Here is a 26,635-nt window from a genome sequence, read left to right as displayed (position 1 = left end):
ATATCGTCAACGTCCTCATGAATAAAACTTAAGTTGATAGGTGCGTTAAAAGCTAAGAGCATACACGCGCGCGGCTATCATTTCAAAACCTGGCTGTGAGAACGGAATGTCGCGATTTATTCCTTATTCGAGGGAAGAAGCTCATGCATCAAGTGCATAAAAAGAATATTCACGCCCATGGGAACGGAATGTAAAAAGTTTATGGGTACAAAAATGTTTCATAATTCTTCTTTCAGAACTCAGAAATGCTAAAAAAGACTCGGGAAAGGGAATAACTCACCATTTCAGATTCAAAATAGCCGAACATATCTTTCATGAAGATCACCCTATGACTACCAACAATATTAGTCTAGTTCGTTCCGTAACATCCCCTTGGAAATTAGATGTCGCAGAAAGTTTGGAAATTTTCAAACAAAACCCAGCTACTCTCCTTAACAGAGATCAAGGTAATCACTTCTCATGGCTTTTTAAATGTCTACTTAAAATTCCCCGACAAGGCATGGATCACCAGGCCGCACGATCCTCTACCTAACTCAAGTTGTTTACGTTCTCTGACTTAAAACTTGTTCCTTTCCTTTACCTACTTAGCAATAAAATTTAAAGGGTTCGCTATTTCCTCAGCAGTCCATCCAAGCACTGAAGAAGGCGCTATGTTTTGTTCAACGATGATCTCTTTGCCTCTAATCTCTCGTGTGAGTATAAAACCTAGCTTTGTTTATCGAATTTTGGTTCAATGCTAAATCCTTTTTTAGACGATGTGCAAACTAGATGTTAAACTAGAGAGTAAACAGCGCGTAAGAAGACAAACGTGTACTATACCCGATCAAACGATATTAACAAATGGGTAACACAAATATACAGAACTTGATTGAAATAACAAGCCTGTAATATTCTTGATATGCCGGAATGATAAAAAGTACAGATTTATATCAAATTCTGTTATCATACACTTGAATGTTTAAGAGTGTGTTTTTCTAAGGCTTATTTATAACGAAATTTGTCATTCAATCAACAAAATATTGTACATTTTAATTATTTCTGTTCTTTTCTACCAAAAACCTTACAAAACTTGCTATAATTTGTAATAATCAGTAAGTAATTTTGATAGGATTTTTAATATTTCAACTATTAATGAGACCGAGTTTAAAACACAAGTTGATACAAAAAGTTCGTAACAAAATATCATGATTTGTTATAATCCTGATATTTATGTCTAATCGGGTACGGACCATACAAGGTTCAAGTTTTCGAATGAACAAAAAGGTTGAAAAGACCAGAATGAAAACTGTTTGAATGACAATTCGTTCAGATGGAAGACCTGAACAAACGGTAGTCATTACTGCCTGTTGGTTGCGTCGCGTGTGAGTTGTATGGCATAGTCTGAAGTAGGAGGTTACATTCTTCATGGCGCATAAGTTTCCACTTATTTGAAAAAAAAATAAGGGTGTTCGGGATAACATTGAAATTACAAATAAATTTTTTTCGATGATTTTTATTGACCCGATAAATGTGAAACAGTTCTTTTTTTCTGAGATCGTTTACCTGTCTTATAAACAGTTTGAAGAGGTGGTCGGAATGCCTCTGATCCTTATCCAGCCAACCTGCATCAAAATCACGAGGAGCGTTTATAAGTTCTGATTTATGTTAAGAGATATTGAAATATTCTGACAAGTGGACCACTGCACAGTGGTACAGAACGACAATTTAGGCGGAAATGGAGTTTTCGATACATTTTTGTGATATTAGAGCCATTCTTTATATGGCGAAGTTGCTTATTATAATTTGGTCTACATTTAAACTGAGGTGAAAATTAGGGTGGTCCTAGAACCAACGAAATAAACCAACTAAAATTTGTATCTGTGGAAAAATAAAATTTTATTTTCAGTAAAGTTGTAGATCACTTGATTTTAAGCAGCTTTGTTGAAGACTACTTTCTTGTAGCTCTTAAATTGACTGAATTAGAGCAATTTTGCCTAGGGTGGCTCTTAAAAAACGGTTTTTTAGCTCTAGTTTGTTTAATTCAATTTTTTCAGTAAAATTATGTTCAAACGACTTTTAGAGCTTAAAATGACGCATATATGGCTATACTTTAACGATATCTTTTATGGGTGAAAAGCTATTAAGCTTTTAATTTTTAAAGTACGCCCTTTTCAACTGTTGATATCTCTGAATGGGGCAGATGAAAAAAATATCTTCTGGTTTCATTTGAAAGAGCAACTTTTGTGCTTCATCGTAAAAAAAATTGGAGATAAGTTATTTCCTAAAATCGAATAAAATAAGTTTGAATATGATCATTTTCAGTCGAAAAAGTAAGGTTTTTACAGCCTAGTTTTTTTATTTGATTAAACTAAACTAAAAAAGTCGTTTGAACATAATTTTACTGAGAAAATTGAATTAAACAAAGTAGAGCGAAAAAACCGTTTTTTAAGAGCCACCCTAGGCAAAATTTCTCTAATTCAGTCAATTTAAGAGCTACAAGAAAATAGTCTTCAACAAAGCCGCTTAGAATCAAGTGATCTAAAATTTTACTGAAAATAAAATTTTATTTTTCCACAAAAAGAATTTTAGTTGGTTTATTTCGTTGGTTCTAGGACCACCCTAATTTTCACCTCAGTTTAAATGTAGACCAAATTATAATAAGCAACTCCGCCATATAAAGTATGGCTCTAAAATCACAAAAATATATCAATAACTCCATTTCCGCCTAAATTGTCGTTCTGTACCACTGTGCACTGTGCACTGTGGAAAGGGGTCCACTATGAGTGACCGATTTAAAATATGTGGCAGCATTTCCATACCTACTTATGCGCAGAGCTGCGGGAAGTCAATATCATACTACTGACATTACGCCAAAATGATGCAACACCAGAATCAGCCAACTACGATGCATGGGTCATTACAAAAGAGTTTGCGATGTTACAATAATTCTCTTAGCGTCAACTCTCACTCTCATTTTTTTCTTGCTATCTTTCTCGATCATTCGGGTATGGCTGTACTGAGATTGAACCAACAGAAATATCTAGTTCATTTTGACAGCATGATGTTGGTTGCTGGCTATTTATGAGAGAAAGAAACGAGTGCGATGATATTTTCTCTCTCGTCATAGTCAGCATGTTGCTTGGATTAATCGCAGCTCTGCTTATGCGATAATACTGACAATGATACGAAATTACTGACCGAATTTACCTGATTCGTAGTTAAATTTAGGTTAATCAAAAGGCTGAATTTTTTTATAATGGAACCACGGGTAATACAGACAGGGCGAACGATATGGACCATTGCTCATTTCTACAGGAAACTATTGATATTTCAACAAATTAATAATGCCAGTTATATGCCATCAGAATTCTAAGAATTTAAAAATGATAGGGTAAATCTACATAAGAATTACGGGAAAGATTCATCAATTCCGATTTAATATCAAGAGAAATTGAGTTAATTTGACGAGTGGACCACTTTGAGAAAGAGGTCCACTATAGGTTAATTTCCCCTAAATTTCAAATGATATCAAGAGAATAAACAGTTTTCCGTCAGTGAAGTACACTGAAAGAATTGATCCATCAAAACAAACATTTTGGATAAATTAACCTATAGTGGTCCACTTTTTATAGTGAACCACCAGTCAGATGAACTCAAATTCTCTCAACATAAATCGGAACTTATAAATGTTTGTGACGCAGATTGGCTGGATAAGATGTTTCCTGACGGAAGTTTTCTAAAAATTTCTCAAATTTTTGTATAAATTAAGTTAATCTGACGAGTGGTCCGCTGTAGGAAAGTGACCCACTCTAAATTAATTTATTCTAAATGCTTGTGATGCAGATTGGCTGGATAAGATGTTTCCCGATATGGAAGTTTTCTGAAAATCCCTCGGATTTTCGTATGAATTGGCGAGTGGTCCACTATAGGAAAGGGCTCCACTGTATGTTACCCTGTAACGATTTACATGTCTACACAGCTGACGAAAAGTCATGCCATGCGCATTTAGGATAAAACTACCTTGGATTGACTACGTCCTTTAATAAACTACCGGTCAAATTAACTAAATTTATACGGAAACTCAAAGGATTTTCAAAAAGTTTCCATCGGGATACATCTTATCCTGCTAATTAACTGCATCAGAATCACGCGACATTTTTTTGTATATGTGGGCTCCTTTCTTATAGTGGACCACTTGTCAGATTACCTCAACTTATGTGGAAATTCGAAGGATTTTCAGAAAATTTCCATCGGGAAACATTTTATCCCTATACGAAAGCAGTCCACTATAGGTTAATTTACCTTGGTATAAGCTATAGGTTAATTTACCTTGGTAAGGTGGTATAAGGTATTTACCTTCAAATAAGCAACATCCAGTCAAAGTGTTGAATTAAACTGTGTGCCTAGCTGCATTGAAGGTAACCTAATATACCTCAACAAATAAATGCTTATTCTACAATTTTTCAATAAGAACATCTAAACATCAACATACACATCAGATTTATCAGCTTAATGCATATAATCTACCAAATTAACCAACATTATTCTTTCCATCCCCTACAGGCATCTTTTTATTCAACTGCTTTAAAAACGTTAATATCCGTATCGACTGTGATTTTACTCGGGCTTATTGTAGCCTACCACGCCTTGGAAGTTCAGGTAAATGAAAAAAAAAAGATTTACTATTCAAAATAGATAGTTTATTCGAACAAAGCAAAACATAAGTCGCATTCAGAGACGTTCTATGCGAATTTGATAAATTCACCCAGAATGTTACAAATGATCGACTTTTTTTTATGAACCCTAAGAAAACCTTATAAAAGGTGTAAGCACTGTTTCCTGTAAAGTCCTGTGTTTCCTGTGTGAAGGAAGAAGGTATAAATTTCTCTACAAAACATTCAAAAACAATCCCTTTTAAAGAAAAAAGTGCTTGAAAATTACTTTGAAAAATGATATTAAAAATTTTAGTTTATTAATCATTCAAGAGTTCGTTCATAATTCACCTTTTATAATTGTTTATAATGTAATATGAAACTTTTATGACTACTGAATTACAGTTGAACTGGATTCTTTTTTTAATCTTCTAGGAGGGACCTTTTTACTGGAAGGTATAAATAAAGAATTTTCATGGTTTATTTTTTCGTATTTTTAGAGTAATGTTAAGTTTTCGAGTGTTTGGCTATTCATTAAGGTATATTTAAAGATATGTTTTGCATCTCGTGGATGCAAATATGTACTGTTACGCCGTTGGCAGCTGGGAACTTGGATGCTCTCTTCAAATTAGTACCTAACTGGTGGTTCGTTTTACTCAGCATCTGCTGAACCGATTAGGCTGAAATTTCATTTTAGCATGTAAAAATGAATTACCAAAAAACGGCTATGTAACAAGTTAGTTATTTATACTTGTTTAAAAAACAATTCATTCAAATCAGTTCAGTAGATGCTGAGAAAAACTCACCACCAGTTGAAAAAACATGGTATCGAGAGAAAAGCTATCAACAACGTAATATTCACTATATTTGCATCCACGATATGCCAAATACAGCTTCACATATACCTTAATCAATAGCCAAAATACCCGACACTTCACCTTTCCTGTATGGACTTCCTCACTACAACCAGAATCGTTAATATATTGTGAGATATGCCCAGGTGTCTGCTGTGTTCCACACTCCTATTATTGGCATCACACTAAGGTCGCCTTTTAAGCGGTTTTTTTACGCGGCTTTTTTTACGTGGATTCCAGAATTTACGCGGTTTTTTTACGCGGATTCCGGAATTTACGCGGATTCCGGAATTTACGCGGTTTTTTTTTGCGCGGATATCGGTTTTTCTTCACTCGGATTGCAGAATTAACGAGGGTTTTTTTACGCTGATTCCGGAATTTACGCGGTTTTTTTACGCGGCACGTGTCCCCCGCGTAAAAAGCGACTGTGTGCTTGTGTGTAATGTGATTTTACCCTTACTTTTTACACGCTATCGACCTACTATACTAAGCCTTCTTTCTCCTGCCAAATATCACCAATTACAATTCCCTGGAGAACTTTTGTCGTGCGTCCTTCTACCCAGTTTTATTAAAAAGAGGGACTTATTTTTTGTTAAGAAGAAGTCACGCAAAGATATTAGGCATGATTCTACTAAGATTCGAACCCATGACTATTCGCTTGACAAAGCGGACTCTGTAACCTTGCGGCTACGCAGCTCCCTCACCTTACTTCCAGAGTAATAAGGGCACGCATAACATATAAATATAAATCTTTCTAATTTTTTTCTTTGATCCAAATTATATTGATTCGGAAAATGAATAATTAAATAATGCCGATTTGGGAAACTAGTACTTTTGTGAGAATATAGTTTGTTAGCTGAATTAATAATTGCAAAGTCATTTGTGGGTACAATTTTCTTTACTTTGATATTTTCCGCACTGAAATATGTATAAAAAAACAGTGAAAAAAAAAGTTGGAATTTATCCTTCCTTCCCATTGAAGAAAAAATAAAATTAAGCCAGAGTAAAGAAAGACTAGAAATTTTATCGCACTATGTTATCAAAGCTCCAGCAAAGAACTGTGTTCGACAGCATCTATTTCAACTTTTATCGACTCAACCCACCGTAAGAACTACTTTGTATACTTTGTTGACTACGTGGACTGGAATCTACATAACCTGCGTGTCAAGTGTTCTGGCATCAACCCCACCGCCTATCAGCAGAAACCGACAATCTTCGGACGGAAACTAATTAATTTTCGGCAGCTTCGTGTTTTTTGCCACTCTCGCCGTCGATTCCATTCCATAGCCGAGACCCGAGGCCAGTACCAGCACCTTCAGGCCAAAGGGAAGTGCAAAACAACTCAATAAAACAAAGTTAATGGAAAGGCCTAATGAAATATCTTGACAACGATGATTTCGGCAGCACGCCAACTTACGGCGTTGGCTGTTAGCCATTGCGCGATTTGTAAGATTTCCACTAAATTATCACGGCATGTTCGACACAGAAATTTAGAGCAAGCCGACACCATCGGTTGGTAGCGTGGCTAATCGAGCTGCTGAGAGAACATGACAACATCTAACCAAACAGCCAGCAAAAAACTAATCTTTCAATTCTATCGTACAAGATTTATGAAAAATAAAACCTTTCTGTTCAGTTAGTAATATTTAAATTCCTCGCTAGCGTTTGTTTATATCCTATGAGAAACATTACATTAAAATAAAGTTAAACAATATTTTTTTTAGTAATTACGTGATGAACTAAAATATTTCAATAATTTAATATTGTTATAGAGATATCAGCAACTTCACAGTGTTGATTATGATTATATAAAGACATCAGGAAATGATGGCATGGCTGTGGCATTCATTTTAATATTACACACAATATTGTGCTGCATAATCTTTTGGAAATAGTCCAAAATTTGTAACGGTAAGAGAATTGTGAATAAGTCTAATGATTTTAATTGCTTGAGTCAATCGTAATCGTTTATCTCCAATTGTACCGATCTTTCAGGTGTTCAGACGATGGTAAACCTATAAGACTATTGCCTGACAAATGAAACACCAATGAAACCAATTTATTTATTCATAGTCTAGTTTTAGTTCAATCGACTTTGCCCAGCAATGTTCGACAGCTTCGATGTCATATTTATCCACTGAACCATTTTTGCATTTCTCCTAGAAAGGTATAGCAATCACTGAAAAAACCAAAGGTATAAAAGTGCTCCAAAGGGTCGAATCTCGTATATCAGTCGACTTAGTTCGACGAGCTGAGCATTTTCTGTATGTGTGTGTGTATGTGTGTGTATGTGTGTGTGTATGTATGTACCGGTCTCCCAATCTCACTCGATTTTCTCGGAGATGGCTGGACCGATTTTCATGAAACTAATTGCAAATGAAAGTTCTAGTTGCCCCATAAGACCCTATTTAATTTTATTGTAATCGGATTTTTAGTTTCTAAGTTATGTATCAAAATGTGAAAATCACAAAACTTCATTATCTCAGAAACTACACAACCGATTTGAACAAAATTGGTGTCAAAAGAACGGGCTTGTTTTTTGAACCATTTGTGAAATAATTTTATAATGATTGACAAGTAGTTCAAAAGTTACGCAAAGAAACGTGTTTCGAAGACTGTTTAAACTCACTCACTTTTCTCAGAGATGGCAAGATCGATTTTTACAAAATCAGTGTCATATGGAAGGCCTTGATGCCCCATAGGACCCTATTGAATTTTATTGTTATTTGACTTCAACTTCGTCTGTTATGTATAATAATGTGAAATCAGGCTATGAAAAGAAATATGTTTCTTAGACTGCTTGAACTCACCCACTTTTCTCAAAGATGGATGGACCGATTTTCACGCAATAAGTTGCAATAAAAAGGTCTAGTTGCCTGATAAGACCCCATGAAATTTTATTTTAATTGGACTGTAACTTTGTCTGTTTTGTATCAAAATGTAAAAGTTATTAAACTTCATTATCTGAGAAACTACACGAACGATTTAACAAAATAGATATCAAATGAACAGAATGTCTTCAAAACCCCTAACTAACGAATGTTATGATGACTGAACATGTAGTTCAAAAGTTATGAAAAGAAACGTGTTCAGAAACTTTTTTTCAATTTACTCCTTTTGGACTGATTTCAACAATCTTAGTTTTAAAATGAAGGTTTAGTTTCTTTATTGGTAACTTTATTGGCAATCACTGACAAAACCGAAAGTATAAAAGTGCTCCAAAGGGACGAATGGCATATATCACTCGACTCAGCTCGACGAGCTGAGCATGTTCTGTATGTGTATGTGTGTGTATATGCGGAACTTTTTATTCTCACACACTTTTCTCATAGATAGCTGGACCTATTTTCATGAAATTAATTGCAAATGAAAGGTCTTGATGTCCCATAAGACCCCATTCAATTTCATTGTAATCGGATTTATAGTTTAGAGGTTATGATCAAAAAGTAAAAAATATGAAACATCATTATTTGAAAAACTACACAATTGGTTTCAAATGAACGGGCTACTTTTGAATTTTATAAAGATTGAACTTGTGGTTCACAAGTTATGAAAAGAAATGTGTTCTAAAAACTGTTTAATCTCTATGTTTCTCAGAGATGGCTGAACCGATTTTCATAAAATCTGTGTCAAATGGAAGGTCTAGTTGCCCCATAAGACTCTATTAATTTATATCGCAATCGGACTATCCCTTTGCCTGTTATGTTTAAAAATGTGAAATCCAGCTATGATAAGGAACATATTCCGAAGACTACTTGAACTCATTTACTTTTCTCAGAGATGGCTGACCCGATTTTCACAAAATAAGGGTCAAATGAAAATTATAGTATCCTCATAACACCCTATTGAATTTTACTGTAACCGGACTGTAACTTCGTCTTTAATGTACCGAAATGTGAAAATCACGAAACTTCATTATCTCAGAAATTACACAACCGATTTGAACAATATTGATATCAGATGGCTATTTAAGGGTTAACTGATGAATTTTAATCGAACACGTGGTTTCAAAATTAGACTACTTTATACGGTCACATTCCATTTGATCTTCGAACTTAAGCAACCGTTATGTATTAAATTGTTAAACCACGAAAGTCTATTATTTCAAAGATTATACGACTTTTTTGAACATAACTAATGTAATACGAATGAGTTATCTCTCAAACTTACAAACAACAAACTTCATATCAATTTGATATGTGGCTCAAAAGTTATGGAAAGAAAAGAAATTCGAAAACTATTCAACCCTCTAGTGCCCAATGCCGCCATTCAGCGGGCTTCAGTCAAACCACTAAAAAGCTTCAATAAATACTTAAAATGTGTTTATAATGATTCATAGTGATTCTACTGAAGCCCGTCTAACAAGTAACTTGGGCACTAGAGGGTTAATATATAAGTTTGAATGAGAAAGGCATGGTCTGACCGCTAGGTGGATTAATTAAGGTTTTTTCAGGTTTTGGATCAGAATCTCCGTTGACAAAATCAAGCGAACAGATTGCGTGAGAAAGCAGTTCGAGCTTTCATTCATCAGTTTTGGTTGTTGCAATAACACATGTTTGAACTGGTTGTCCCTTTTGAAAATAACACTAGTCGACTAGAAAAAAAGTGCAAAAAATTAAATATTAAAACTATTCAATCATTCCTGTAAGTTTTGGTGTCCCTAGCTTTTATCAAAACGCGACAAAAGCTCCCACCCACTCCAACACAATCGTGCGCCCCCTCTCACTGTTGAATCGAAGGAGACGCCAAGTACATCGTTCTAGAGAGAAAGCTTAGGAGGAAATTTGACTCTAGAGCTCGATAGTTATATTCTAGAGAAAAACTTTCCTCTACAAAATTGTACAATATGATAGAGCGCACATTTGCCTGTAATCACTAATTAGGGTGACCAAAAATTTTCGATGAAATACAGCATCAAACTTTTTATTTTTGCGGATAAAGTTTAACGATGTTCTACAATGTTGTATTTCCGTCAATTTCACGCAAGTTTGTGAAAAAAAAGTTCTTTTCTTTCTTTCAAAATAACCCTCTTGGGCCGAGTAATCCATGTAATGAGCATGTTACTGTACACTTGTGACGTTCAAAACATACCTTTATACTTTCTTAAGTTGAATTATAGGTTTTAGCTTGATTTATAAGTCTCTTTTATATAAGTTTTCCGAAAAACGCGGAACGAAATTGATCGAAGAAAAAGATTGTTTCTTTTTAATTAAACAATGTCGTTTCCTTCATTAAAATTCATAACGTCAAAAATTGTTCCATTGTCACCTCATTATGATGTATGAATTATAAAGTAACTATAAATCGGTTGTTTTGAAAGGTATAAAGAACTTTATCTACAAAGTCGCTTAAAATAACAGCACCGCAACATTGAAGAATATCGTTTAACTCTATCTGCAAAAGTAAGAGAGTTGGTTTCATCATACTATATCATTTTGTAGAAAAAAGTTTTTCTATAAAATATTACTGTTCAGCTCTAGATCTAAATTTCGACCTAAACGCGTTCCTAAAACGATGTGCTTGGCGTCTCCTTTGATTCAACAGTAAAAGGAGGCGCACGGTTAACGTTCATGTTGGAGTGGTTTTGATAATGGCTAGGGACACCAAAATTTACAGAGATGGTTGAATAGCTGTAACCTTTCATTTGTTCCGGTTTGAGCTTTTAGAGTGCACCTGTGTGGACCAGTGTAATCTATACAAATTATCCCATGCGCATCCCAGAAAACCGATGGCATGATCTAGCCAACAGGTGAAACAGCTTTCGACTTCTAGTGCAAAATCATTTCAAATCGCCTGGAAATACGCTAAAATTTAATCGACCATTTTTGATTTGAATGAAACTTTGCACACGTATTTGGCTTGGCAAACTGAGCATTTTTCACAGGTGAAGAAATTTTTTACACCCATGAGTTACATTCTAAAAGGGCGTATGCCTTTTGGCACAGGTTTTATTCGAAGCATTGTAGCCCAGAAACCGTTGGTTGTATAGAAAAATTGTCTGAGAAGGAGTTTTAGGGAATTAAAAATGCACCATAAAAAAATATACACTGTACAAAAAAAAATTGTTTTGACCAAAAAAAAATTAAAAATAAACATTAAATTTCAATTTAAAAAAAAAAGAGTTGAATTTTCGTTTTATTTTTTTTTAAAGAAACTTGACGTTAATACGCAACTTTTTAAAAAAAAAATCCAGGATGGAGAAATGAAAAATGATTTTTTTATGGTAGATTAATTTTTTTATGAAAATTCTAATTCAAAAATTTTTCAAAATATTTGTATTCTGATGATTTTAAAAGATGCAGAAAGTCATTTTGAATCAAAAAGCTCTTGATAGTTAACATTCTAAAGGCATTGGTTTTCGAGTTATTTCTAATTTAAGCTCGAAAAATTATAATTATTTTGGAAAATACACGTTTTTCTCAATTTGTCCATGGTTCTCCAGCAAAAATCATACGTTTATTGGAATGCTTGATCAAAAATATACAATTCATTCTTTGACAACAAAACGATTGGGCGAACGGTTCTCAAGAAAAGAGTCAGATGTTCTAAGTAATATAAATATATATAAGAATCAAAAATTTATTTTCGAGTTTTATTATCTTAGGAACATGTTTTTTTATGACATAGATACTTTACAGAACTAGTTTCACCTTATATTTTATATACATCATAAGTAAATGATTCGTCATCTTTTGAAAACAGCTTCATTTGTATCTTATTTTCTGAAATCGGAACAAAAGAGTAATACTTTTGTGTGGCAGCTATTATTATAGATGTTTTGAAAATAATGCTCCATTCTGTTAGTCCTTGTTCATATTCTTCATATGATACCCAACTAAATGACATTTTTGATGAATTTTTATCACTTTTCTGATAAGACCAATCATACAATTCTTTTGCGCTTGTAATGGGATGTTCATGTTCTTTAGCTAAACTTGCATTTCCTGCCATTCGTTTTAATATGCAACCAATTGCATCGCATGGGCCTTTACCATGAGAAGTCGCAAAAAATGCCACTCTGCATCGACGTTATATTTTGTTTTGAACTTGCCAAGACTTGCAAAGTTTTTTCTATTTTTATATTGTGAGGCAGCTCCATCAGACATTAATATCGCTTTTTTCAACTGTATTGTTGTTTTCAAAAAACTCATTAATTTGGCAATGAACACCTGAACCGCAACAGTACCATGATGGAGTACTTACGATATTATGATGAAGCTGATATTCTTAAGTGTTCCAGATTCTGAATAGTAAACAACGAAGGGATTGACTATTATTCCAATAACTACACGAATCACAAATTGATAAAGACGTATTAAAATGAGCTTGACTGTTCAATATTTTTAATTTTGCAATAATGTTTTTTTTTTTAATTTGCGTAAGCTTGATGAGCACCGATGATCAGGAAAGGGTTTACAGCATTTGGGCTTGGTGTATTCCATTTTCACTTTATTCATCTTCACAAAATGCAACACATGCTGTTACTAACACATCTGGAGTAGTGCAATCGTATTTATATACGAAAACAGATATTATAGGTAACCCAGTAGTTATTGGTTGCGTACTTTACAAACAGTTATTAATAGTAAACAAGTAGGTAGTGTTGCACGACAAACATATTTTTTTAGAAAACATTCGGCAAGGGGGAACGTGTAGGTAGGCTAAGGTTTAGCGCTTGAGTTATTTATCCAATCGATTTGTTGTCAAAGAATGAATTGTATATTTTTGATCAAGCATTCCAATGAACGTATGGTTTTTGCTGGAGAACCTTGGACAAATTAAGAAAAACGTGTATTTTCCGAAATATTAATAATTTTTCGAGCTTAAATTTAAAATAACTCGAAAACCGATGCCTTTAAAATGTATACTACCAAGAGCTTTTTGATTCAAAATGACTTTCTGCATCTTTTAAAATCATCAGAATAAAAATATTTTGAAAAATGTTTAAATTAGATTTTTTATAAAAAAATTAATCTACCATAAAAAATTATTTCTCATTTCTCCATCCTGGACTTTTTTTTAAAAGTTGCGTATTAACGTATAGTTTCTTTAAAAAAAAAATAAAACGAAAATTCAACTCTTTTTTTTTTAAATTGAAAATAAATGTTTATTTTTAATTTTTTTTGGTCAAAAAAAATTTTTTTTGTACAGTGTATATTTTTTTATGGTGCATTTTCAATTCCCTACAACTCCTTCTCAGACAGTTTTTCTATACAACCAACGGTTTCTGGGCTACAATGCTTCGAATAAAACCTGTGCCAAAAGGCATACGCCCTTTTAGAATGTAACTCATGGGTGTAAAAAATCTCTCCACCTGTGAAAAATGCTCAGTTTTCTAAGCCAAATACGTGTGCAAAGTTTCATTCAAATCAAAAATGGTCGGTCGGTCATTTCGGGCGATTTGTCTCTCTATAAAGGCGATTGTTGGTGGTCAGTCTATTATTGCAAATGTTTTTTCATTTCTAGTGCGAACTGGCAGACACAAGGTTCATTCATCGAGCTGCAAAACATTGACAAACACTTGCAGAAAAGGTTCTCACAACGCTATTTTTGTACTAAAAGAAGAAAACAAATTGACACCTACAGTTTCCTCATGTCCTAGTTTTCAATTTGCACGTAATTTGCGACGCCTGTTACACTTTTCAATAAACCTGATAGCTCGCGTACTTATCATTTTGTGCAATTTCTTCAAAACCTAGCCGTCCAAAAGTTTTCAGTTCCGAGAGTTAAGTTGTTATATTAGTTGGATATAAACCTTCCAATGAACGCACATAAGACGGTCCCCATATAAAAAAGCGGCCAAAATTACCAAAATGCGAATTTCATATTCAGGATGTTTTGAGCACATAATTTTGTAGTTTTTGATCTGTATTTTCATAGTTTCTCAATGCAATCTTGATACATAGCACGGTTTACGTTGAAAAACGTCTCCAAAGTAACGTTTCTCAAAAATTAAGAAAAAGAGTTTTTCTGAATGTGTTGGAATATATAAAATCCTACCAAAGCTATTATGTTTGCATACAATTGAAAGCTTATTAATTTAGCTTCATAAAACTGAAGGAGTAATTGATTTTAACCCAACAGAGTCTGCCGCAGGCTACATAGAAAATATGCGATTTTTTTTTATTTCTGACCTTTGACCTTTCGGAAAATTTGCGTTTTTGTAGAAAAAGATGAATGAAAGTTTTTCACTTTTCATGTAAATTTTGAATTTTTGGGTGATTGATCAACGAAATTCATCGTATGTTGTACGAATTTGGTCCAAAACACATCAAGAAAACGTAGAATCACGCGGTTTATGGAAAACCCCTTTTCACTACAACACTTTTCTCAAATGACAAAATCATCTTCAGTAGAAAACTAACAATTTGACAACAAAAATTCATTTTGGCCAAAAATCTTAATTTTCCGACCATTGTGGAACGTGATGAACCACATAACGCTAAACATTTTTTTCATTTATGACTGTTGAATATATACTAAATGTGAGAACATTTTTAAACTTTAAACTTAATCCATCTTAGGACTTCTGGGGCTACCCTCGTGCTTTATTGATGTTCATAAATTAGTTATACCATGACGATGCAAATTTATCTAGAAGTTAATGAATACTGTTTCCAAACTAATAATTACTTACCAGTAAAAACACGTTTCCACTAGTTCACTAATTGTCTTTCGTCGTGACTTTCACTAAACCTCTTCATCTCTTTGTCGGTTTCAGCTTTTTATGATAGATAATTGTGCGGATGACTGGCGAATAGCGATGACCTGGCAGCGAATGAGCCAAATAGCTTTAGAATTACTCATCTGTGCGGTGCATCCCATTCCAGGTCAATATTATTTTCTATGGACAACTAAGCTAGCGAATAAGAATAAGGCCATGGGAGCGGAACTCGTCCCATACGACGTCGCGTTATCTTTGCCAATGTTCCTTCGTTTGTACCTGATATGTCGTGTGATGCTGTTACATTCAAAACTATTTACCGATGCCTCATCACGTAGTATAGGTGCACTGAATCGTATCAATTTTAACACGCGGTAAGTGGACCTTTTGTGATCGTTTCCACCCGTTTCACTCAAATCCAAAAGATCCGAGCTCATTTGTAATAAAGATTACAAGTGCAAGTTTCTGCACGATGTCACCCAGTAATCAAACATAATTGACATCAATGAGCCCATCAAAGCCACAACCCGCTCATCAACGAGAGTAGCGATTCCGGCTGATCTGATAATACATCTCTTGCCATTTCCGGCCGCATCGACCGGTCACTCATTGCAGATTTGTGCTGAAAACACTAATGACAATATGCCCGGGAACGGTCCTACTAGTATTCATGGTTTCATTATGGATAATAGCATCGTGGACGCTTCGGCAGTGCGAGAGGTAATTATCCTTTTTTACAACTAAGCCCATAATCTACTCTATCGGGGCCATTCTCTATAGGCTCTCCTGTTCGTTGTTTCATTTCATTTTCTACTGTTTCTGTTCGCTCATTCTACACCATTCTCCTCTTTTCGATCAGATCATTGTTGAAAAGATACATAACAGTCACCATAGAATAGCAATCCTTATGTATATTCATTACCCTTTACTTACGCCAGTAAAAATTGAACACCCTCGAATAGATCAGTAATCAGAAATGTCTAATAACTTTAATCTCGTTTAGTATTGATAACAGTTACTACCTTGTATTACATCAATATTAACAATCCGCTTACAGTACACGTATACTTTACGGAACGACATACAGCAACTAACAAAACCAGTATTTAGATGGATTATGTGTTTTAAAGTCTAGTTCCGTTCCGTCCTTTCCTTTTTATTTCTTCTTACTACCCGGCTTTTCGCCAATTAAACGATTTATGTCAGATTATGAGTTAAGCCCACTACACTACTCTTCCTATAGTTTATCAATGTGTGAGAGTGTACTCCAGTCAGTAGGAATACGCTGTGACCGAACCAGCAACTAGTACAAAGCTGTCACTATATTCCTTCTTTTAGTTACGCCGCTAGCTTGAAAACAAAACGAGCATTTGAAATTGAGATGTTCTGAGCAAACGCCGGCCGTGGTAAGACGTAATAAGCTACAGCAAGCTAAATTTGGTATTAACTATATCTCAAGTTTGAGTGCTCTCTAGTGTCTCCTCGCATCTATCGTACATTTTGTTTGAATATGGTCACCAATTCTTGTACTATCCAAACATCTCCATTTTGTTGCATTGTCATTAGTAATAGATGCGAAATTGTCTTGTACAACACAACCGCCAAGGGCCCAGGATTGATGGCTCAATCAGTTGGACTGTTTACCCATTGATAACTTTGTTAAAGTATACCGAAAACATTCAATCCTGAGGTTTCTTTGCATCATTGGTATAACATATATTTATTTCATTTCGTAATTAACTATGCAGCCTTATTATCCGCCTCTATCCTTATTGCTTCATTATTGATTTATTATCATAACTACCCTCTGCTACATTTAATATTCACCTCCCAATAAAAAAAAACAAACGAGATTACAGTCTCTCCCTTAAAATGATACCCGAGAGAAACAACCAATCGGAGAACAAAGAAAATGATTAGTATTTGGAAAGACCTTCCCAGTAAACCAGCATTGAAGCAAGCAAGCAAATATTTCTCGACCTGGTGCGGTAAAACCACAACCAAAAACCTTTGTATAAGTTCAACATAACCAATACCAAATGCACCCGCAGCAGTTTGGGAATCAATTTACTAAACACCTCCAACTGTACATGTACCGTTTTAATTGGATTTGGCCATTAAGTTATGCAAAATTAGTTTTTCGTTTGTAATTCTAATGCTCTTTTGAAACTTGCACCTGCACGAATCCGGGACGAGCAGTGACACCATTAATGCATCTCTTGTTTGTTTGTACTCATGTGTCCACGCAGTGCTTGTCCATAATTACCATACAGCAGCTATCTTCGCCTAACAACTAAAGTTCAACGTTCAACGGAAATAATATAGAAGATATATTAAGAAAGTTGCTTGATGGGTTTTATGATAGTTTTAAAGACAATTGAGCAAGTCCACGCTACTTTGCAATCAATTCTGATGAATCATTCCCGATTTTGCTGAAACTTTGCATAGTTGTTTCCAGTTGATAAAGAGGTCATTCTATACTATCAGTTCTTCATGTAGACTCACGACTGCTGTTTCAGAAGGGCCTATCCAAAAATGTGACTGATGAAGGAAATATTTTGTATCAGAAAAACGACTTATTTGATTGAAATGGTGTCTTCAGCAAAGTTGTAGGTAATAAAATTGCTATCCTAAAAAAAAAAACACTGTAAAAAAATTTTTTTTTCTGGACCAAATATTTCAAATTGTCACATAATCTAAAATATCTCAAAAAGTGCCTTTTTTAAAAATCTAATTTTTTTACACATTGAAGACGACAATATTTATTACTAACTGTCAATAGTTGGTAACGGTAAAATGAAAAACAAAAAAGTTATGGACGTTTGAATATTTTGTCATTTTCACTCAGAATTTTTTTTCGGGTGTTTTTTCTGTTATTGTTATAAATTATCGCTAAGAGCATGATACAAATCCAACGCGCTGTTTTTGTAACATAATCAACCGTTTTGATACTGACCCTATTGAAATCTAATCTGCGTAACTCAACGACGATTCCCGCTATCAGACGGTTTTAAAAATAAAACGCGTAGAGAGAGCTAGTTTCTCTACATGCAGACGACATGTCGTACAAATACGAAACTCGTTAGTTAGTTGCGATGACTTGGAATACTTTATCGCTTTCAAGTTTTGGATATTATTATCCGATAGTTTCCGCAGCTGCTTCGAACACTTTTTACCATCTGAAAGTCGAATACATTTAATTTTGTTCGTAGTGTTATTCATGTTGTTTGCTGGACCTTAACACCAACAGTTATTTCACTTAACCACTTATTTATTCACTTCAAAACTGTTTAATGTTAAGTTGTTGCTTCTAATGAAGGTACGCGCTTGTATGTATTTTTGCAGGAGAACATGCAAGCAAGGGCCGCGTTGAATGTGTAAGCGAGACATCATCTGCTGTGTTTGTATTGATGCAGCGATCTAATTCATTTAAGTCACGACAGTGTGTGTTGTAAATCGACTGGAGATGAGGTTAATTTTTCATTTACCTTTTTAAGTAGTGAGCAAAAGCTTTGCAAGTAGTTGTAACGGTTATTATTAGATAGTCGTGATCTTGCAACACGTGCAAATTATATTACAGTAAGGGTTGTTACTCAACAGGAGAAGAATTTTATTACTTGTAAAGTAATAGATTTGTTACACGAAGGAAAATATTTTTTAATTACTCTCCAAGTAATAAGTTAAAATTCATTAAGCAGACAATGTGTGCAGTAAGGAATGCGAAAAATAAGCAAACTGGAAATATGAAACAGATTTGGAAAAATATACCGAATCCCGACGGGACTCCGGGATTGCGGATTTGCGGGTACAAGTTGGGAGATTGCGGGTTCAAGTCCCGTCGGGATGCGATATATTTTTTCAAATCTGTATCATATTTCCAGTTCGTTTATTTTTCGCTTTCCCTACTGCACACATTGTCTTCTTAATGAACTTGAATGATAACGGGTAAAAGCCGTTGTTAAAAATAGAAATTTAGTTCGAATAATAAGTTGAACTTTTACGTATAGTTATAGCAGCTATTTGGCTGAGAAATAATATAGGTAGGTATGATAACATGGCAGGTATAATCGATTAAATAGTTAATTTTACCACAAAAACAGCACGTTGGATTTGTATCATGCTCTTAGCGATAATTTATAACAACAACAGAAAAAAAATCCTCAAAAATAAGTTCTGAGTGAAAATGATAAAATATTCAAACGTTCATAACTTTTTTGTTTTTCATTTTACCATCACCAAATTTTGACGAATGGTAGTACATATTGTCGTCTCTAATGTGTAAAAAATTAGATTTTTTAAAAAGGTACTTTTTGAGATATTTTAGATTTTGTGACAATTTGGAATGTTTGGCCCAGAAAAAAAAATCTTCACAATGTATATATCTTTTTTAGAATTGCAATTTTATTCCCTTTAACTTTGCTGAAGACACCATTTCAATCAAGCAAGTCGTTTTTCTGATACAAAATATTTTATTCACTATTCACATTTGGATAGGCCCTTCTGAAACAGCAGTCGTGAGTCTACATGAAGAACTGATAATGTAGAATGACCTCTTTATCAACTGGGAACAACTGTGCAAAGCTTCAGCGAAATCGGAAAGGACATATTACCTTCAAGTTCTTATTCGACATCGTGATAATGACATCAATGAAATGTTTCTCATCTGTAGTTGCACTAGATAACGATAACCATTTTTTGTTTCATTTTATTAAATTTGTACGGAAGCTTAAAAACGCTCAATTCTCTATGCTGTAAATAGGAGGTTTAAAGTAACCATGCGTCCCCTTTACAACAAAGTCAAATGGAGATGCCTGTTTTCTAATCTAGAAATTCACATATTGGCGAGCGCTGAAATTTTACATTCAAAAAGTAAAAGATTTCTATCCCGTAGCTGTTTTTGTCAATCCTAAACTATTTCAAAACAATTGAAAAGGAAAAACTCAGATTTATGCTCCTATGTATTATAGCAAACGATCCTTCAGTTTTCTCTGCAGTCCAATTGTCCAAAATCACTTGATAACTTGAAATCCGTTCGAGACACATCGGAGCAAATATAATTTGATATAATACGACAGTTTAAACAATAGTTATGCGTAAACATGAGATTATGCGTGTTATGTATTATGTGTGTGATGAAAAATAAGATCTGTGTCTTGAGAACGGAAAAACCTGATTGCGCGCTATTACCTTACAAAAAGACAAGTCTTCTTAGACTTTCCTTACAAAACCAGGTGGATTGAATTGAAGGTATTGTTACTTTTCAACGTTATTATTATTTGAGAAAAACAAAAGTGAACATTCGAACGAATTCCCGTTTCAGTAATACTTTCATGACCACGACGGATGGTAAGAAGGCTGGTAGTATGGTAGTAGAACTAAATGACTTTAATACCTACATTAGAAAAATAATGAATATGAAAGAAAAAAACAAATTTGCTTGTGGACGGAATTTGATTTAAAAAAAATTGGCTAGAGAGCTATTATCTTCACAAACTAGCTTATATCTTATCCAATTATTTTAATTGATATAACGTAATTGGATCAGTCAATCTCATACCTCTTGATATGAAAGCGTCTCAGAAAAGATTTTAATCGCAAAATTATATTGCAAAGTGCATCAAAATTAATATTTTATTAGTTAATATCAGTTTATTTCACTACCCTTTAAAAGTTGTGTAAAAAAGTTCATAACCTCGAATTTGAAATTATCGTCCAAAATATTGGTGTCGATTGTTGGATCAATATTACTAAATAGATACAAACGTCTTTTTTTCTTCACCTCTTTTAAAAAATTCGGTCTACATCCTTCAATAGTCCTGCCAGTTCCACGAACGTATCACAAACGGAATCATTTGTTATTGTTCGACGTTGTGCGTTTTTATCCATGACGGCATTCGCAGCGTTTAATAATTACATTCGCGAAAATAACAACCGTGCTAAGCCACTTCGCACACTTGTTCTCGTCACGCTATATACTTTATCTCCTTGAAGTAGGTAAGATTGATCGATTATGTACGGTTCCCTTCAACGCCATAAGACCGAAAGTTTTACTGAACTATTGGCGCCGTTACTTCTGCTTCGTCTAGCACACTCGAAATAGCAGAGCGGCGTGAAGTATGTGTGTGTGCTTGTGAATGTGAGTGTGTATGTATGTACATCTATTGAGTTTTGGGCAAAAATATAGGCAGAAATGTCTTTCTTCTCACTCTTCAACACGTCCCGCTTGTTCGGCTGATGGATGATTAGTTCTGTTTGCTTATGAACATATATAGATAATTGTTAATCGAGCCTAGAGTGTTAGATTATTGATTCATATATGTGTAAAAAGAGAGATTACGACATGATTCACGGTTATTTGTCTTTAATTTTCCCCTTCGATTTATTTTAGAAGTGAAATAAAATAATAATAAAAAAACATAAGCTTTCGGGGCTATCAGAAAAAGGCAGCAGAGAGTATATGCTTAGTATAAGATATTATATTCAATATAAATCTGAAAAAAAAACATAAAAAACACTAGCCCATCTAAGTTTTGCCATAGACTTCGAACTTGAAAAAAATAGTTGGCTATAAAAATTCTTACACTGAGTCGATAATATATATAACGACATATGGGCTGTGAGGTCGTTGGCCTGACACAGTGATTGCGTTGCAAATCCAAAGTATTTGGGGTTGCCTGATTGTACCAACCTCAACCAGAATATGTACTATCGGAACTTCATGACATCTTATCAACTCAAGTTAATGCTCTCGAAGTTATTTAAGCTATCACGGACGAAAGTGAATTTTGTGTTTTGATTGAGCATTGCTTTCTGATGAGAAAGAAAACTGATAAGTGTTACGGTTCATCTACTTCAGCTTATTCTACCGTGCAGTATTGTTTTAACAATTATTTTCGAGGGTCCCGTCTAAATGAGGAATTATTTTTAAGTCTAAGCCTGTAATGTCATAAGGCCAAAAATGAAATTAGTTCGTAACGTAATCTCAGCATAACAGAGCTCTTCCGTTAGACGCGTTTCGATAGAAGTTTCACCATCAACTAAGCCTCTCATGACTCACAAACCGTAGATATAGTAAATCGCTATACACAGCGTGTGAAAAAGGCAATCTCTCAGTTACACAAAAAAACTCCCACGAGGCAGTGTGTGCGTTTTTTTTTTGTTCACACAACATTTATTTGACACGGTACAACCAGTGTGTGTGGTTGATCGAGGCGTGCTAGGAACGAAAAACAATAGTCGAGGGTGGTCAATGTTATTCTTAGGAAAAATTACCTTCCCAGTAGTTTGATTTGCCAAAACAACACCATGGCGGAGACATTAAAGATTGCGAACATGCGAACTACGTCTCTCAGGAAGATCGACTACATGGGGATGTAAAATGAAAATCTGAACCCGGAAAAAGTGAAAAATATGTTCATATTCAAATGCTAATAAATCGGTTAGTTTTCAATAGATTTCCTTCGTTCTTGCAGCACAAATGCAGAAAATTGTAATTTGATTATTCGAACTATTGTACTATTGAAAATTGTCAAGCCTTTTTAAAACGCAAAATTCGACCTCTGATTGGTCGCTTAATGCGCAAGGTCGACAGAATTGTAACGTTAGTGAACTAGAAATGTACTATTTGGCCTATATAAGAGCCTGGTTCAGCCTAAACCAGATAGTTCTGGACAGCGACTTAAAAAGTCCTGACTTAACAGCAGCAGCAGTGGCAGCAGGTATCAGCAGCGATAATGACAAGGCCAGTGGCACTTTTTCTATTAAAAACCTGTCGTTGTGCCGTAGCGGGCGTCATCAGTAGTAGATACATTAGCCGGCAGTTCCTCTAATGAAAGGTATCCTCATTTTGACAACAAACTGACGTTCTGGAATACTGGCCTTCAAAATACATGAACCGTCAAATTTTCAGTGTGAAAACAGCCTCGGCGATAGGTGCAGCGGCACTTCCTTTAGTTAAAAGTTGCCTTTGTACGATAGCGGCAGCATCAGTATCAGTAGGTGCATTGGCCAACACTTACTCCTCATCTGCCGTAGTTTGGCAACACACAATCTTTTATTTTAAAATTTTTTCTGTATAACTGACCTTCGAATTTCGTTTAACAGTAGAGTTGAACGAAGCATTGTCTTTTCGAAAAAAAACGTCCCCATGCAAAATTTCAGTTTAATCAGACTTCAAGATATGGAGCGTCAAAACGGTCAAAGTTTCGTTTATATGATCGATGAAAAAGTGCTCAGAAATTGTCGATAGGAAATTATCGAAATCGAACTATTTAAAAAATAAACTGTCTTAGCGATGCATGAAATTTTGAGATGGTGTAATCTGTCTTCGTCTGTGGCTCGAAAACTTTCTGACTCCCAGAAAATAGATTTAAAAAAGTTTGAAAGAACACCAGATCTCATTCATTTTGCACAAACAATTTTTTTTTTCGATATCAAAAATGTATGCTTTTTCTATCGGCCAAAAAAGTGAAGCTTTGATCACTTTAAGGTTTTCGGAAGTTCGATTGCAAAGGCTATGTTGATCTTTCGTTGTTTCTCCCAAGGTTGCATCGAATATCTGTCCGTAGGAAATGGAATTTTGTGACTTAGACCTACTGCTAACAAAGATTCGAAAAGTTGGTTTACATTGGTATAAACAACAATCTGAAAGTTGTTTTCGAATTGATCATCGATTGAACTACTCAACGGTTAATTTAAGCGGCACGTGCGTTGCACGGTACGCGGTATCGCTAATGATAGCAATAAAATACTTAATCTTTTACGTTGTTCACTCCTATTCCCTCACTTCAATATTCTCTCGTACGTATATCTCTACTGACACGCTACTCGTATTAAAAGTGAGTGATGTGAGTGCGCCAAACCACTGTTTTTCAAATCCCGTTTTGTAACATGATAGTAATTGCTTCAGGTTACTTCCTTCCTCAACCAGCCTCTCTATCTTTAAAACTTTCTAAGTTAACATTTTTTAATCATTAGAGAATCATTGAAATCGAACTCGACATAAAATGGCCCACATATGGCAAAGTAAAAGTGCTCTTTCACCAAGAAAACGATCCCGCTCATTTTGCTCGTGATGGGACCGATAAATGAAAGGAATTAGGCTACAAACTGGTTTTTGTCACCTTTCGCATCTACCAATTTAAAGGGTATCCACGATGCAATTGCCACACACAAAATTGATTCGCAAAATTCGAGTTTTCATCCGATTGCCATCAAATTTTCAGGGATTGGAAAATAACTATTAAACTCTTTTTAACATTTTACTCGTATTTTATTTACAGTCCATACGCAAATGCCCGCACCTTGGCCTTAAGCTTGGCCATAAGATTGTGCACAACCTGTGAATTAACCGTGTTTTGCATGTGAACCCATACTTTCTTCAGTTCCTCGACTGTCTTCACTACCTTAGGTTGTTTAAGAAGGTGCTGCTTCATAATCGCCCAGTACTTTTCGATGGGGCGGAGCTCCGGAGTGTTAGGAGGGTTGAACAACGGCACGAAATTGACCTTATTGTCCGCATACCACTTCAGCACGTCCTTGGAGTAGTGGCATGAGGCCAAATCCGGCCAGAAGATTGTTGGGACGTTGTGGGCCTTCAGGAGAGGAAGCAGCCGCTTCTGGAGGCACTCTTTCATGTACTCTTTCATGTCCGTTCATCGTGTCCTGGGTCACGAAAGGTGCACTCCGCTTCCCGCACGTGCAGGTGGCTTGCCAAACCAAGAATTTCTTCGCAAACGCTGAACTTATCCTTGGCCGTGAAAAACAGGTTGCCGGGGATCTGTTTGAAGTCGGCCTTCACATATGTTTCGTCGTCCATGATGCAGCATTCAACTTTCGTCAGCATGTTGAGGTACAACTTCCTGGCACGGGTTTTGGCGGACTTGTTCTGCTTCTCGTCGCGATTAGGGGCCTTTTGTACCTTGAACGTTCGAAGCCCGGCCTTATTTTTGGCCTTCTGGACAAAACTTCGGCTTAGGTGCAGCTTCTTAGCCACATTCCATTGTTCTCATGATGAATGCGCAAGATTTTATCACGCACGAGCTGTTCTTTCGACTCCATTTCCGCGAGTTTTGATCACAGGACCTTAAAACTTGCAGGATGTAAATAATGCACTATGAACTAAATCCACCCAAATTTTCATTAAATTCTACCCAACGGTTAAAAAGTTAGAGCAATTTCATGGTGTGGCAATTTCATCGTGGACACCTTTTAGCACCGAGCAACTGTTTTTTTTCCCAGGTTCAAATGCTGTTCTCTGACAATCGCTTCCACTCGAATGATGTGATAGAGTTGGACAAAACAAATATTTTTAAGGAGAGCAAACAAAAATTGTCATTAACCACGCTGTTTTCGATAGCTACAAACAATACATCTTATCGGATCTACATGGTTTTAATAAAAAAAAAAGGTTAAGTTAGTAGTTAAACTTAGTCGAGTTTCCATCGTATTGTCTGCGAAACATGAGTAACGGCGCCAAAATAAATGCAGTATACACCGATCAGCAAAACTTGAAAGCTTGAGAGTGTCATATTGCCTCGTGCGAGGGTTCGCGTCAAACACTATTTGTGAAAATAGGGACTCAGTTTTCAGCACAGTTTACTAATGTTTCTGGAGTACCGCAAGGTAGCAATATTGGACCGCTACTTTTTATGTTATTCATCAACGATTTTTTCAAAGCGGCGGCCTAGCGTGGTTGGTAACGTCTCCGCCAACCACGCTCGACGCCTGGGTTCGAATCCCAATGCCGACATAGGTGTCGTTGGTTGTGGGGAGGCGTGATCCACTCACAACCAACCCAACTGGTCTAGATTAAATCCTAGCCGATACCGGGAGATTTTCTGAGGTGAAAAATCTCTGGGATCACGCCTTTGGCACAACAACAGTGGCGGAACTAGACCGACGGAAAATAAGCGAGAATAAAAAAAAACGATTTTTTCTGCTACTTCCGGATGGTTGCCTTAAATTGTACGCTGATGACGTCAAACTTTTTAAAATTGTGAGGAATACTACGGACTGTGTTGAACTTCAGCGACTAGTGAATGTTTTCAGCCTAGGGTGAAACCTTCTTTCTATAAGCATTCAGAAATGTTGCATCATCGCCTTCTGTCGGACAAAAAGCCAATCTTAATTGACTATACTATGTCGGGTCAGTCTCTATCTAGAGTGACATAAATTCCAGATCTGGGAGTTATTTTGGATACTACGTTCTCCTTCAAACTGCGCTACAACAAAATCATATCTAAAGCTAAACGACAACTCGGGTTTGTGTTCAAGATAGCCAACGAGTTCTTCAATTCGTTTTACCTTAGGTAGATCGCTATACTATTCTCTGGTGCGATCCATCTTAGAATTCTGCTCAGTTTAGTCTTTGCGGCAATTTGTACGATACGCCCTGAAATTCCTTACCTGACGCGACCCCACACATCTGCCAATCTACGCTGAACGCTGTCGGCTCTTACTGGAACGGCTTTTAAAACAAACTTCTT

General features: G+C 35.4%; 1 protein-coding gene across 16 annotated transcripts in view; it reads left to right on the top strand.

Annotated features, from left to right (window-relative positions):
• The window catches only part of LOC129725340 (small conductance calcium-activated potassium channel protein), a 355,723-nt gene that overhangs the window by 218,977 nt on the left and 110,111 nt on the right, over positions 1-26,635 (top strand). For all 16 annotated transcript variants that reach the window (XR_008728076.1, XM_055681026.1, XM_055681027.1 and 13 more), the window contains 3 exons: positions 4,543-4,638; positions 15,207-15,523; positions 15,765-15,869. Coding sequence is in view for 15 of the 16 variants with exons in the window: in XM_055681026.1 (XP_055537001.1) it covers positions 4,543-4,638; positions 15,207-15,523; positions 15,765-15,869 (518 nt within the window). In the remaining variant the exon portion in view is untranslated. The remainder of the gene's footprint in view (positions 1-4,542; positions 4,639-15,206; positions 15,524-15,764; positions 15,870-26,635) is intronic.

Source organism: Wyeomyia smithii, chromosome 2, assembly GCF_029784165.1.
Source record: "Wyeomyia smithii strain HCP4-BCI-WySm-NY-G18 chromosome 2, ASM2978416v1, whole genome shotgun sequence".
In the NCBI taxonomy this organism is placed as follows: Eukaryota; Metazoa; Arthropoda; class Insecta; order Diptera; family Culicidae; genus Wyeomyia; species Wyeomyia smithii.
This window is presented reverse-complemented; position numbering and strand designations above follow the sequence as displayed.